We start from the raw sequence: 15,066 nt of genomic DNA, 5'->3' as shown, positions 1-15,066 counted from the left end.
TAACATGCATGGGGTAGGCATATGGCTCTCAGAATGCACCAGTACGGTAAAGTCAAAGTTAATCCTGCGCGTTTTACACCTCTGACCCGGAGCTTTGAACAGGTTCTGCAGTCACGGCAATTACCGACCGATCCGCCACACCGCCGACACCAAGGACTGACCAAAAAAACACAGGACAGACACACAGGCTGTGGGAGGGAGGGAGTGCAGGGACAGACACACAGGCTATGGGAGTGCGGGGACAGACACACAGGCTGTGGGGGGGGGGGGAGTGCGGGGACAGACACACAGGCTGTGGGGGGGGGGAGTGCGGGGACACCCACACAGGCTGTGGGGGGGGGGAGTGCGGGGACAGACACACAGGGTGGGGGGGGCAGTGTGGGGACAGACACACAGGCTGTGTGAGGGGGGAGGAGTGCGGGGACAGACACAGGGTGGGGGGGCAGTGTGGGGACAGACACACAGGCTGTGGGAGGGGGGGAGGAGTGCGGGGACAGACACAGGGTGGGGGGGGGCAGTGTGGGGACAGACACACAGGCTGTGGGAGGGGGAGGAGTGCGGGGACAGACACACAGGCTGTGGGAGGGGAGAGGCACGTCATGGGGGGAGGCACAGACACACACCCGGCTGCGGGAGGGAGAGACGCGCACACCCGGCTACGGGGCGTCTCCTGCAGCTCTGTTACCCCCCGGGGGTGAGCTTTTGTGCTGCTGGTCCTGTTTCAGGGCGGATGGAGATCGGTCTGTGCTTTCTGTTCCTGGGGGCTGTGATCGGTGAGCACGCTTTAAGTGTCAGCAGGGTGTGTATGTGCGCTGTGTGCACGCACCGTGTGTATGTGTGTATGTGTGTGCACAGGGGGTATGTACAGTGTGTGTGCGTGCAGTATGTGCCCAGTTTGTGCAGTGTGTGTGTGTTTGCATGCATGTGCACCTGTGCTGTGTTTGTATGTATGTGCAGTGTGTTTGCGTGCGTGCGCACCTGTGCAGTGTGTGTATATGTGCAGAGTGTGTGTGTGTGTGTGTGTGTCAACCTGTGCAGTGTGTTTGCGTGCGTGCGTGCGCGCGCGCACCTGTGCAGTGTGTGTATATGTGCAGAGTGTGTGTGTGTGTATGTGTGCACCTGTGCAGAGTGTGTATGTGTGTATATGTGTGCAGAGTGTGTATGCACCTGTGCAGAGTGTGTATGCGCGCACCTGTGCAGAGTGTGTATGCGCGCACCTGTGCAGAGTGTGTATGTGCAGTGTGTGTTTGTGTTTATGTGTGCACCTGTGCAGTGTGTGTTTGTAAAGGAGAAGTCCTGCGCTGTGAGGTCCGCCGCCTGCTCTGCTTCCTGGATAAAGATCCTTCCCCAATTCGGTGTCCGTCCGTCCGTATCATATCATGCAGTCATACACATCCTATGTATAGGTGTTACAGGGGATACAGCCCGGGGTGTAATGAGCAGCGTGTGGGGTACATAACGGGGAGGACCCGGCAGTATGTAAACCTGGCGTTTTTTTCCTCCCCGTGTTTGCTTTCCTTGGCAGGCCTCTGCAGGGCCCGGGAGGTTCTGGTCCCGGATGGCCCGTTGTACCGAGTGGAAGGAACCTCCATCTCCATCCCCTGCAATGTCAGCGGATACGAGGGCCCCTCCGCCCAGCACTTCGAGTGGTTTGTGTACCGGCCGGCGGCCCCCTGAAGTCCCCATTTCCATCGCAAGCACCAAGGACCCGGATTTCTCGTACGCCGTGTTTGCCCCCCCGCGTGCGCGACGGAGACGTGTACATCCACCGCGTGAGCGGGGGACAGCGCCGAGCTCAGGATCAGGCGCCTTCTGAGGGGGGACGGCGGGGTGTACGGAGTGCTACACCCCCTCCACCGACGCCAAGTATCTCGGCAGCTACAGTGACAAAGTCCTCCTAAAAGGTAGAGCCTTCCCAGGACTAGAGCAGCCACTCACACGCCAACAGATTACTGACCGAAAGATTCCCCGCTATGGAGCGAGCGGAGGGGGGGGGGGGGGACAGAGCGAGCAAGAAACATAACCAGACAAGACATACATGGTACAGGGCACAACACAGGACAGGTAGCAAGGCAAGGAACACAAGGGATGGAGTAAGAAGCCAAGATCCTCAGACGCTTCTCCTTTAAGCAAGGATAGGACATCTTAACTGGGGCATGGGGAGAGGAACCGAACTCCTCATATTGATTCAGGGTAGGAGGGCAAAGCCACGTAAAACACTGACACACATGGATACAGGACTAGCCTAGGACTATAAGATAACAATTGGAGATTCCGTCACATGTTATGGCCATAGTATGCTTAGCCCACCACTACGCCAAAGTACTGCAAATGACAGTGGGTCTTAACGCTAAAATCCTGCCTACTGAATTATTAATAAACTCAAACTAAACACAGAACCGAGGAGGACATACCTGTAGACTGCAGACTGAGACAAACAGAACACACGGGTGGGGCGCACCTTATAAAGGAAACAGAGCTGACGCAAACACCAGAACCGGACTCCCGGAATCAGACGCACAGAACAGAGCATAACGGAAATCCAGGAATGGATTACAGCAAAGGGGGGAACTCTAGCGAGGCGGGGGGAACAAGAGAGAAGCAGCTCCGCAGCCTGGATGGAGCCTGACAGCAGGTTACTGACAGTGTGGGATCTGGTATGAGCGCAGGTCACTGACAGTGCGGGATCTGGTGTGAGCGCAGGTCACGACAGTGCGGGATCTGGTGTGAGCGCAGGTCACTGACAGTGCGGGATCTCGTATGAGCGCAGGTTACTGACAGTGCGGGATCTGGTATGAGCGCAGGTCACTGACTGTGAGGGATCTTATGTTGCGGCATAGAGTGGGCTCTCTTTTTCTCATGGATCCTTTTTTCAGTTATTTCAGATACTCTCCAGGTTTCTGCCAAATCTGCTCCCCAGGGGAGGCTGGCCTCAGCGCCCCCTCTGCAGGTAACCCTGACGGAGGGCAGGGAGCTGCATCTCACGTGCGCGGCGCAGAGCTCCTCGGAGCAGCACACGCACCTCTCCGTCTCGTTTGGAGTGACTGCCCCCAACGCCCCTGTTGGCAGAGAGACCCTGCAGGACATAGTGTCCGTGCGGCGAGATTTCGGCGTGGAGCCCTCCACGGTGTATGAGGAGCGCTACCGGAACGGAGAGATAAGAGTAGAGAAAGCCGACAGCCCTACCTACAAGATGGAGATCTCCCGGGCTCAGCCGCGTGACTCGGGCACGTACCATTGCACGGCGGCGCAGTGGATCCAGGATCCAGATGGCAGCTGGCAAAAAATCACAGAGAAAAGATCTGTACTGGCTCAGGTGGCCATCCAAAGTTTAGGTGAGATCTCAGGCGCCAGGGCTGGTCATTGCTATGGGAAGGGGCAGATGAAAGAGCTGGGGGCTCCTAAGGGGCAGATGCGAGTGTTGGCATTCCCGAGCTACGCATACATTGTTGGGGGTGACGTGGAGCTGCTCCTTTGGCATTAGACCCCTGAGAGAGGTCCGCGCAGGCCGTTAATGACTCTCGTCCTCTGTGTTTTAGACTCTCTGCTGAAGGTGAGCGCTCGTCCTCCCGAGCTGCAGGTGCGTTCTGGGGACGTGCTGGAGATCCTCTGCGACGTGTCGGTGTCTCCCCCTCCTCCTCCACATGTGGCATTTTCCATTGAATGGTGGGTGTCCTCCACCGGGGACTCTGGGGAACACCTCGTGGCTGCGATGGCCACAGACGGGTCTGTCGTGGCACTGGGAGAACGGTACACCAGCTATGATGTTGGCGAGAGGCACATCTCCCTGGAGAAGCTCTCACCAAACCCTGGCGCTTATCGTCTCCGGATATACTCTGCCCAGCCAGGAGACGTGGGATCGTACAGCTGCCGAGTCAAGGCGATGGTGTCGTACCGCGGCCAAAAGCTCGTCCAAGTGGCCGGCAAGGTGTCCCAGGCTGTGGCTGTGGTGACGACAACGCAAGGTGGGTCCTCCTTGGTTTTTGTAGTAAGTGTTCAGTCCGGTGATAATATCCGGTGATGGTGACGTCGTTTGTGTCCGTTGCAGATGTTACTCTGAACGCACATCTGTTCATGGGCTCCCCGACACTGCACCGCGGAGACACGGCCGCCCTGCTCTGCAACGTGACGGTGGACACGGCGCTGCCGGTACATGTGGCCGTCAGCTGGTGGGTGGAGCCGACAGGCGAGATGCCGCAAGAGACAAGCGTGCATTTCTTAGCCTCTGTGAACCGGGACGGAGTGTCCGAGGCAGGGGAGCGTGCTTCTGGAAGAGACCTGAGCATGGACAAGGTGGGGCCGCAGACCTACCGGCTGCGTCTGTATGACATCCAGTCAAAAGATGAGGGGAATTACCACTGTGCCGTAAACGCCTGGATCCAGTACCCCGACCGCAGCTGGTACAACGCCATGTCTGCCGCGTCCAATTCCGTCATCGTGTTTCCGTACTCACGGGGTGAGGGCCGCAGCCAGAGGCTTCGTGACCGTTGGACGTATTCTTGTTGTCTTTTTCTTTGCTTCTCTTTGTTGTCTCTTTTGGATTTCTTTCTCCACCATCCCCTCTCTCCTCTCTCTATCCTTTCTCCGTTATCTCTTTATCCGTTCCTCTGTGTTCATTGTTTTTTCTGTTTCTCAGTCAAGGACCTGCTTCTGATTCCCATGATCAGCGGCGTGGCGAGCGCCTTACTCGTCGGGATCACCGTAGTGTCTACAGTCACGTGCTGCTATATCAGACACCTACGGAACCGCAAGAGGTGAAGCGGCGCCAGCAGCAAGGTTGGTATATCTGAGAGACGTTGCTGAAGTAGGGGGAGGGGGATCTGTAACTAAATTCCACACTACTTCCACATTGACCGGTTTCCCAGGGTCCCACGGCGGGGCTCTGAATTAAATGCGCCATCAAATGTTGGTGGTGGCCCACAGAACGCCACATGCTAACCCTGGCACGGCCACATGTAAATGCTGCCATGCGTCAAAGTAAACAGGACACGGTTGGGACTTCTGGCAGCCATCGCGTGGAGCGTATGCCAAGCATGGCGTCAGGTGAAGCTCACGGTGGGTTTGTGCACCTGATTTCTTTTTTTGCTGATTCTCCGTGCAGGACACGTTCCCCGTGAAAATTCTCACTCCCCTCCTCCAACGAATCTTGTCCTGACTCGGAATCCGTGCAGGAAATTTCCCCCAAAGTGTTTCCACGGGGTCGGGGTCTCGAGGCTGACCGCTGCTTCACGGAGACGTGTTATCCGTGATGTCCCGTGCAGACGTTAGCGTGTGTGAAACACGCCTCTCCTGTGGGTACAAATCTGTCTTCATGGATCTTTGTTGTTCTTGGACGCTAAAGCTGTCAGAGGAGCTCCGGAGGGCCCTCGGTTTCATGGGCTGACCCGATTGTTTCGCGGTTTGACCTGGACTGACCTGGTTGTTTCGCGGATTGACCTGGACTGACCCGGTTGTTTTTTCATGGGCCGAGCCGTTACTGCCACTGACCGGTGGTGGTGGGGTGTAAGTCAGCTACTATTTCCATTTACATTAGTAGAACCCCTATTAACCCCTGAATGTCTGAATGCTTAGATGAGCAGCCGCCGACCAGTAAATACAGAGACATCCGATAAATGTGACGATTAATAAAAAGCACAATGCAAATTCATGATGTTTTTACTAATTCTCTCATATTGTTCAGAGAAATAAAATCTGTTAACAAAAAGTGTCATGGCTCCTTCATGGTCCAACAATGGAGGGCATTGGGAGGGGCTACCTGAAGCTGTGGGCGGGGTTATAGGAAGGTTTCCTTAAAGTAGTGGGTGGGGTTTTGCCCTCTCCTGTCTTTAAACCACTTTTATAATTGTCTGGTGCCACCACATGGGAGGGTCAGGGGTTAAAACGAGAATTAACCCTTTGGGAAAACATCTGTAGAGCCATGCCCTAATTCTCTTGGTAGCCCTGGACTGCCCAGTACCTGCCTCTCTGCCCTTCTCTGCCACTGCGAGCCTCACTGCCTGTTATTGCCCAGTATCTCCTTCACTCCCTGACGCTGCCCAGCCTCACTCCACGACCCTCCCCATACCAGCCTCACTCCCCGACGCTGCTCATACCAGCCTACCTCCCCGACGCTGCCCATACCAGCCTCCCTCCACGACCCTGCCCATACCAGCCTCCCTCCCCGACGCTGCCCATACCAGCCTCACTCCCCGACGCTGCCCATACCAGCCTCACTCCCCGACGCTGCCCATACCAGCCTCCCTCCCCGACGCTGCCCATACCAGCCTCACTCCACGACCCTGCCCATACCAGCCTCCCTCCCCGACGCTGCCCATACCAGGCTCTCTCCCCGACGCTGCCCATACCAGCCTCCCTCCACGACGCTGCCCATACCAGCCTCCATCCACGACGCTGCCCATACCAGCCTCCCTCCCCGACGCTTTCCATACCAGCCTCCCTCCCCGACGCTGCCCATACCAGCCTCCCTCCCCGACGCTGCCCATACCAGCCTCCCTCCCCGACGCTGCCCATACCAGCCTCCCTCCCCGACGCTGCCCATACCAGCCTCACTCCCCAACACTGCCCATACCAGTCTCACTCACCAACACTGGGCTTCTAATGGGCTGAAGCCATGGGGGTAAAAAATAAATACTTGAAAGGGCTGATGGAGTCAGGTCAGAAAATCCAATTGAATCCAGGGCCTAACATTGAAAGGCCAATGACCCTCTTTAGGACTTTAGCCTACGAGGCAAGGGTGGGAGGAAGGGGCAGGATCCCGATTTAGGTGGCGATCCAGTCCTGGTTCTGGGAGGACAATCAGGAGTCCTAGAGACACATTTAACTAAAGGATCTGTGCCAGGGCTGGTCTTGGATGTTGAGGCAAAAGCTATTATGAGACATTGGTTAGACCGGGACAGAAGGCGGCTGAACCCCCTACTGCGGATGCGCCTCCATTTATAACCCAACACAAGTGCTCGTCTTTAACAGAGTTGGAGGCAAAGCTCACTCCGCCAGGACCGGTTCACTCTCGGGGCTGTTGAGGCCCCCATTCTGTTCCTTGTCCTCTTTCTCCGTCGCTTCCTCCACCTTTTCATCCAGCTGGCTGGGGATAGACCAGTAGAGATGGGCATCCATGCGCGCTGCTGCCTCTGCCATCTCGCGGGCACTGCATGTGGGGGTGGGCACCTCGAATGTCTGGTGGAAGGTGTTATAATCCACCTCGTAGAAGCCGTCTTCCAGGGAGAGCACAGACATGAAGCGGTGTCCCCAGAGCACCTCATCCACCAGATAGGAGCTCCGGGCCTGGCAGGTCATCCCTACAACAAGAGGAAAGGCTTCAGTGCACTGCCACAAGCCCCACTGCACACCCGCCCTTCCATGCACTTACCCCAGCCAGAAATATATAGAGCCCTCGCTGGGCACTACTGTCTGAAATTCACTGCACCTTCCCCCCGTGCACTGCACCCTAACATTTACTGCACTCTAACATTCACTGCACCCTCACACCGCGCACTGCACCCTAACATTGACTGCACCCTCACACCGTGCACTGCACCCTAACCTTCACTTCACCCTCACACCATGCACTGCACCCTCACACCGTGCAGTGCACCCGCACACCGTGCACTGCACCCTAACATTCACTGCACCTTCACACCGTGCACTGCACGCTAACCTTCACTGCACCCTCACACCGTGCACTGCACCCTAACATTCACTGCACCCTCACACCGCGCACTGCACCCTAACCTTCACTTCACCCTCACACCATGCACTGCACCCTAACCTTCACTGCACCCTCACACCGCGCACTGCACCCTAACATTCACTGCACCCTCACACCGTGCACTGCACCCTAACATTCACTGCACCCTCACACCGCGCACTGTACCCTAACCTTCACTGTACCCTCACACCGTGCACTGCACCCTAACATTTACTGCACTCTAACATTCACTGCACCCTCACACCGCGCACTGCACCCTAACATTCACTGCACCTTCACACCGTGCACTGCACGCTAACCTTCACTGCACCCTCACACCGTGCACTGCACCCTAACATTCACTGCACCCTCACACCGCGCACTGTACCCTAACCTTCACTGTACCCTCACACCGCGCACTGCACCCTAACATTCACTGCACCCTCACACCGTGCACTGCACCCTAACATTCACTGTACCCTCACACCGTGCACTGCACCCTAACCTTCACTGCACCCTCACACCATGCACTGCACCCTAACATTCACTGCACCCTCACACCGCGCACTGTACCCTAACCTTCACTGCACCCTCACACCGTGCACTGCACCCTAACATTCACTGCACCCTCACACCGTGCACTGCACGCTAACCTTCACTGCACCCTCACACCGTGCACTGCACCCTAACATTCACTGCACCCTCACACCGCGCACTGTACCCTAACCTTCACTGCACCCTCACACCGTGCACTGCACCCTAACATTCACTGCACCCTCACACCGTGCACTGCACCCTAACATTCACTGCACCCTCACACCGTGCACTGCACCCTAACCTTCACTGCACCCTCACACCATGCACTGCCCCCTAACATTCACTGCACCCTCACACCGTGCACTGCACCCACACCGTGCACTGCACCCTCACACCGCTCACTGTACCCTAACCTTCACTGCACCCTCACACCGTGCACTGCACCCTAACATTCACTGCACCCTCACACCGTGCACTGCACCCACACACCGTGCACTGCACCCTAACCTTCACTGCACCCACACATTGTGCACTGCACCCTAACCTTCACTGCACCCTCACAACGCGCACTGTACCCTAACCTTCACTGCACCCTCACACCGTGCACTGCACCCTCACACCGTGCACTGCACCCTAACATTCACTGCACCCTAACATTCACTGCACCCTCACACCGTGCACTGCACCCTAATATTCACTGCACCCTCACACCATGCACTGCACACTAACATTCACTGCACCCTCACACCGTGCACTGCACCCTAACATTCACTGCACCCTCACACCGTGCACTGCACCCTAACATTCACTGCACCCTCACACCGTGCACTGCACCCTCACACCGTGCACTGCACCCTAACATTCACTGCACCCTCACACCATGCACTGCACCCTAACATTCACTGCACCCTCACACCGTGCACTGCACCCTAACATTCACTGCACCCTCACACCGTGCACTGCACCCTAACCTTCACTGCACCCTCACACCGTGCACTGCACGCTAACCTTCACTGCACCCTCACACCGTGCACTGCACCCTAACATTCACTGCACCCTCACACTGTGCACTGCACCCTAATATTCACTGCACCCTCACACCATGCACTGCACACTAACATTCACTGCACCCTCACACCATGCACTGCACCCTAACATTCACTGCACCCTAACACCATGCACTGCACCCTAACATTCACTGCACTTTCATCCCTGCCCAGCCTTCTGTAACACTGCAGTAGTTAGTGGGGAGGGCAAGAGTATTCACCATGAGGGCAAATCTCAGAGCCAGTGATGCGGACACTGTTTGAAAAGGACATGGCGCCAACGCAAATCACTGCATGTGGGTGACGGGCTGCAGCTACTAGCAAAAGTAATAAAGTAAAACGGCTACCGACTAGAGAAGTAGATTCCGGGGGGGATTTTACACAATCAGTTTTGTTTCAATTAACCCTGCTGGGCGGCACTGCTTTGTAACGCTGCTGGGTGCAGCTGGTAGGTAACACTGCCGTGGAAGCAGGACTTTCAGAAAAATTGGTCTCATGTCTTGAAATTCTGTGTCTTCTCCTCGCCCCAGCCTTAAGATCGGCTTCTGCCAAAAGGAATCCACATCTGCCCTGTATTTACCACCCAGGCAGGAAGCATATCGGTGCAGGGGGCAAAGGCGCAGTGAACATCAGGGGGCAACGGAGGGGAAATGCAAGATGCCACAGCCTAAAACTAAAAGGTGAGAGGCTTACATGCAATGGAAGCAAGTTTTACTGACAGGGTGGTAGATAAGTGGAACAGCCTCCCAGCAGAGGTGGTAGAGGGTAATACAGTGAGAGTATTAAACATGAATGGGATAGACACACGGCTCCTGAATCTAAGACTTGACCGACGACTGATTAAGGTTTGACTTGACGGGCCAGATGGGGCCAATCTGCCTGGAGGTTGTGGGTTTCAAGTGAAGGTTAGGGGCACGGCTGCCGGGGTGAGGCTGCAGACTTCAGATTGTCTGCTTGTGACCCGGGTGGATCTTTACGTTATGTTGCAGTTGTGTTTAGCGTAGTTTGCTGTGCGTCGTGTAACAGTTACACGCTGTATGTCGGGGGCCGCGTTTATAAACAGGCTTGACTCATTATGTCAGAGCGCCCCCTGGTGGTGTCAGCGTGTGCTGCATCATCAGAGAAGCTCCTGTGTGTAAGTTATTTTTTTTAGTGGTATTTAATGTATTTTTTCTCTTGCGTATAATATGCTGAGCTCTTATGCCGGGCCGGCTGAGGTCTGCTGGACCAGGGACTGCTGGGTTATAATGCTTTGTATACCTGTAGCTTCTACCATGCCTTCCAAGATCACCACAATCTCAAATTCGTCCTTCTCTAATTGCCGTTTGGACACATCCCAGAAGGGACTGTGCTCATTGATCTCATGGCTGATAATGAGAGGAGATACCAGAAAAAGACGGTCGTCGCCGGTCTCAAATCCCACGTTTATGTCCGTCTGGTTGAGTGGAATGAACTCTCCCTCCTGTGTTTGTTTGGATTTCATGAGCTTGACTCGGATGGACGCCTCTACAATGTGAGAGTTGCGCAAGTCTCCGACGCGGAACATGAGGCAGAGCCTGTCATCTCGTAACGAGATCACTGCGTGCGAGGAGAAGACCAGCGTCTCGGCCCTCTTGTTGGGTTGGGAGATCTTAACAAACATGCAGCCCACCATAAAGGCGTTCACCATGGAGCCCAGAATGGCCTGCAGCAGCAGCAGAATAATCCCCTCGGGGCACTTATCTGTGATGACCCGGTGGCCGTAACCAATGGTCGTCTCCGTCTCAATGGAAAACAGGAATGCAGAGACGAAGCCGTTGAGGTTGTTGACACAAGGCGTCCATGTTTGGTCTTCCAAGTGATCCAAGTCCCCTCGGCAGTAAGCGATAAACCACCAGATAACTCCAAAAAACAGCCAGGTGATGGCATAGGCCAGAATGAACACCAGCAGGCTGACCCTCCACCTCAGGTCCACCAAGGTGGTGAAGATGTCGGTCAGATAGCGGTAAGTCTCCCTCACGTTTCCGTGCTGGACGTTACAGTGTCCGTCTTTCTCCACGTACCTCTGCCGCCGCCTGAGCTTTTTATCCGCTTTCTCTGCTTTTTCAGCCCGTTTGGTGGCGCGTGAGACGGGCAACGGTTTGGCGCCGGTGACTGTGGCCCCCGAAGCTGATGTGAATGCCTTGGTGTCCTTTGTCATGGTGGCCGAATTCCTGTGATGTATTAGAACCTGAATGGAAGAGAAAATCATGGAATTCAAAATACATCAAAACGGCGTGGTTTGTACACGCGCTTGTCCCCTGTTTGCCTGCTGTGTGCCGCGTGGCGCGGTCCCCCCTCTGGCCTTCACCGGTCTGTCAGACGTGGCTCATTCTGAAGATGACCGTGCGCGGCTTGTTGGAATAGCTCGTTACTTGCGTGTCTGCCCCGACGCGTGCTGCACGCGCTCTGCCGAGCACACGTAACGCGGAGTTAGCATCTCCTCACCTGAGCTGCAGCCGTAAAAGGGTTAAATATTGAGAATTTTGATTGGATCTAAATTTAGCCTCAGCCGATGGCCAAAGTCTATATATTGTCGCTTCGCTCTCTCCCAGGCACCCCTGCTTCGCCTGTTTCCATGGAAACCCCTTTGAGATTTCATGTCGTCTACGAGTCCCTGGCGCTCACCGTATATATAAATGGCTCGCGTTTTATGGGGTCTGCCCCGAGCTGGGCGGTAAATACACAAAAGGGTTTTTTGATGCCCCCTCGCCTTCCCCATGGGCTCCACACCCCCCATTACATAACACACCGCACAAAAATGACACGCAGCAGACATTTGCATTTTGGAAAGTAACCCGTACATGGGGAGGAAAAAAGCATCTAGAGGTTTGATTTCCGTGAGGGGCACCTGAGACAGGAGCTGTTCGGTAAAATGGAGAAAAAATCTCCCAGACGCAGAATAATTACTAAATGCCTCAAAAAGAATTTGCTGGGAATTCTCAGTTTAGAAATGCTCTTTGTGATGGAGATGGGAGAACCCAACGGGGATGGAGCTGGGGGGGCATGTGGGGATTTTACGTACCTTGTCCGGGGGATGAAGGCACCTGGACACGGGGTCATGGTGTTATTAGGGCTCTAAAAATAAACTCCAGAGAGATGCGCAGCATCCGGAAAAGGTAGCGAGCCGAGTACAGAGGGGTGTGAAGCAAACTGGCAGCTGCTCCTTCCCACGGCACAGTAATGCTGGGGAGGGGGGTCCAGGTCCTCTCTGTGATATAATGGAGGGGGGGATACAGGTCCTCTCTGTGATATAATGGAGGGGGGGGGGGAATACAGGTCCTCTCTGTGATATAATGGAGGGGGGGGATACAGGTCCTCTCTGTGATATAATGGAGAGGGGAGGGATACAGGTCCTCTCTGTGATATAATAAAGAGGGGGGGGATACAGGTCCTCTCTGTGATATAATGTAGAGGGGGGGATACAGGTCCTCTCTGTGATATAATGGAGGGGGGGGGATACAGGTCCTCTCTGTGATAGAATGGAGGGGGGGATACAGGTCCTCTCTGTGATATAATGGAGAGGGGGGGGATACAGGTCCTCTCTGTGATATAATAAAGAGAGGGGGGGATACAGGTCCTCTCTGTGATATAATGGAGAGGGGGGGATACAGGTCCTCTCTGTGATATAATAAAGAGAGGGGGGGATACAGGTCCTCTCTGTGATATAATGGAGAGGGGGGGATACAGGTCCTCTCTGTGATATAATAAAGAGAGGGGGGGATACAGGTCCTCTCTGTGATATAAATACCGGGCTAGACAGTATAGAAAGGGAAGGAGATTTACTTAGTAACCAGGTGGGGGGATCTGGGGGCTTGGTCTATACAGATAATAGGGAGAAGCATATATTTTGCCCCCCAAAGCAAGGACAGAAAGCGATTGCAGCATCGGTGTTAGATGACAAGCTAAAGGTCATGTCTACAAATGCTCGCAGTTTAGGGAAAGAGATCCATGAACTTGTAACAGTTGTGGCAACTGGGAATGTTGATATAGTGGCTGTTACTGAGACATGGTATAATGAGAAAAATGACTGGGACATATAAATACCGGGGTACTCTTTATATAGAAAAGACAGAAAGGGCAAGAAAGGGGGAGGGGTGGCCCTATATGTGAAAAATAACATAAAATCTAATTTATTACAAGTTGGTGAGGAGAACGGTTTGGGTTACAGTACAATTTGGTTAAAGTAAAGTAACTCGCATAGGTGGGATTTATAGACCCCCCAGGACAAGTAGAAGAACTTGATCATCTACTAGTGGAGGAAATAGCTAGAATGACAGTGAAGGGGGAAGTAATAATCATATGGGACGTTATAATCATGGGGGGCTTTAATCTCCCTGATGTGAACTGGAAAACGAAAGTAGCTGGTTGTACCCGGAGTGCGGATATTCTAAACTCCTTACTGGGATTATCTTTAAAACAAGTAGCTGAGGAGCGACTCATAAGGCGGCCATATTGGATTTAGTGTCACAAATGGAGATTTGTTACTGGATATTTCTGTAGGTGAAAGTTTGTGATCTAGTGATCATCAATCTGTGTGGTTTAATATACTAGCAGTGACCGAGTCACACCGCACAAAAACAAAAGGTTTAGATTTTACAAAAGCTGACTTTTCTCAAATGAGAATCTGTATAGAGGAGTCATTATCAGACGGGGGCAATTTACATGGCGTTCAGGAGAAATGGGATTTTGTAAAAGCTGTATTATTGAAGATAACAGAAAATTGTATTAGGCTGGTCAGTAAGAGTAAAAAATTAAAGAAACCGCTGTGGTTCTCCACAGAAATGGTTAAAATCGTAAAAGACAAGAAGTCAGCATTTAGTAGATACAAAAATACCCAAAGTGAAGAAGATAGACAGATCGATAAAATTAGGCAGAAAGAGGCAAAGAAAGTTATAAGATCTGCCAAATCACATGTAGAAGAGAGAATCTTTCCGTCAGTAAAACATGGAGATAAAACATTTTTTAGATATATAAATGAGAAAAGGAAAGATAAACAAGGATTAGTTAGACTAAAAACAAAAGGAATATATATATAGAAGAGGATAAAGGTTTAGCCGACGGCCTCAATGAATATTTCTGTTCAGTTTTTACAGATGAAAATGAGGGAATGGGACCTCAGCTGGGAAAAAGACTGAATCATTTGAAATCTGTGAGTTTATCGAGGCGGAGGTTCTACTTCAGTTGTCTAAGGTAAAGACAAATAAGTCGATGGGGCCTGATGGGATACACCCCGAGTTATTAAAAGAGCTTGGGGGTGAACTAGCAAAACCGTTAACTGATATATTTAACGAATCATTAGTAACGGGAGTTGTCCCTGGGGATTGGAAAGTAGCGAATGTTGTGCCCATTCACAAAAAAGGCGGTAGGGAGGAGTCGGGCAACTACAGGCCGGCGAGTCTTACATCTGTAGTGGGGAAATTAATGGAAACCATGTTAAAGGAAAGGATTGCTGAACATCTGAAGTCACATGGGTTTCAAGATCAAAAACATGGGTTCACCTCAGGAAGATCCACCAAACAAATCTTATTGATTGTTTTGATTGGGTGAGTAAAGTGATTGATCGCGGTGCTGCGGGGGACGTGGCGGATCTGGATTTCAGTAAGGCCTTTGACTCTGCGCTACACAGAAGACTTATAAATAAACTGCCATCTCTGGGTTTAGATCCCAATGTTGTTGAATGGATCCGGCAGCGGCTGAGTGACAGACAGAGGGTTGTAGTGAATGGCGTATATTCAGAACAAGGTCTTGTTACCAGTGGGATACCCCAGGGATCTGTAC

General features: G+C 53.2%; 1 protein-coding gene and 1 pseudogene across 1 annotated transcript; one reads left to right on the top strand and one right to left on the bottom strand.

The window, feature by feature from the left end:
• The first annotated feature begins 1,398 nt into the window (after positions 1–1,398).
• On the top strand, positions 1,399–4,758 carry LOC149283209 (immunoglobulin superfamily member 8-like; annotated as a pseudogene).
• A 2,223-nt stretch (positions 4,759–6,981) lies between these two features.
• On the bottom strand, positions 6,982–11,446 carry LOC149283208 (G protein-activated inward rectifier potassium channel 3-like). The gene is made up of 2 exons (XM_089497836.1): positions 10,528–11,446; positions 6,982–7,295 (listed from the first exon to the last, which is right to left on the bottom strand). Exons 1-2 carry the CDS (start codon positions 11,444–11,446, stop codon positions 6,982–6,984), a joined length of 1,233 nt encoding a protein of 410 aa, XP_089353962.1.
• Between the last annotated feature and the right edge of the window lie 3,620 nt (positions 11,447–15,066).

The sequence above is a fragment of the Sceloporus occidentalis genome, unplaced genomic scaffold (genome assembly GCF_023333645.1).
Source record: "Sceloporus occidentalis isolate IW3139 unplaced genomic scaffold, rSceOcc1.0.p SCAF_108, whole genome shotgun sequence".
In the NCBI taxonomy this organism is placed as follows: domain Eukaryota; kingdom Metazoa; phylum Chordata; class Lepidosauria; order Squamata; family Phrynosomatidae; genus Sceloporus; species Sceloporus occidentalis.
Note: the sequence above shows the minus strand (reverse complement) of the source record. Positions and strands in the feature narration are given on the sequence as shown.

What these genes read in the sequence shown, in the direction of transcription:
- LOC149283208 (XM_089497836.1), bottom strand. Translation starts at nt 11,446, where the DNA reads ATGACAAAGGACACCAAGGCATTCACATCAGCTTCGGGGGCCACAGTC. An exon ending in AGGCATGGTAGAAGCTACAG is followed by an intron (nt 7,296 to 10,527) that starts GTATACAAAGCA and finishes CTCTTGTTGTAG; the next exon opens with GGATGACCTGCCAGGCCCGG.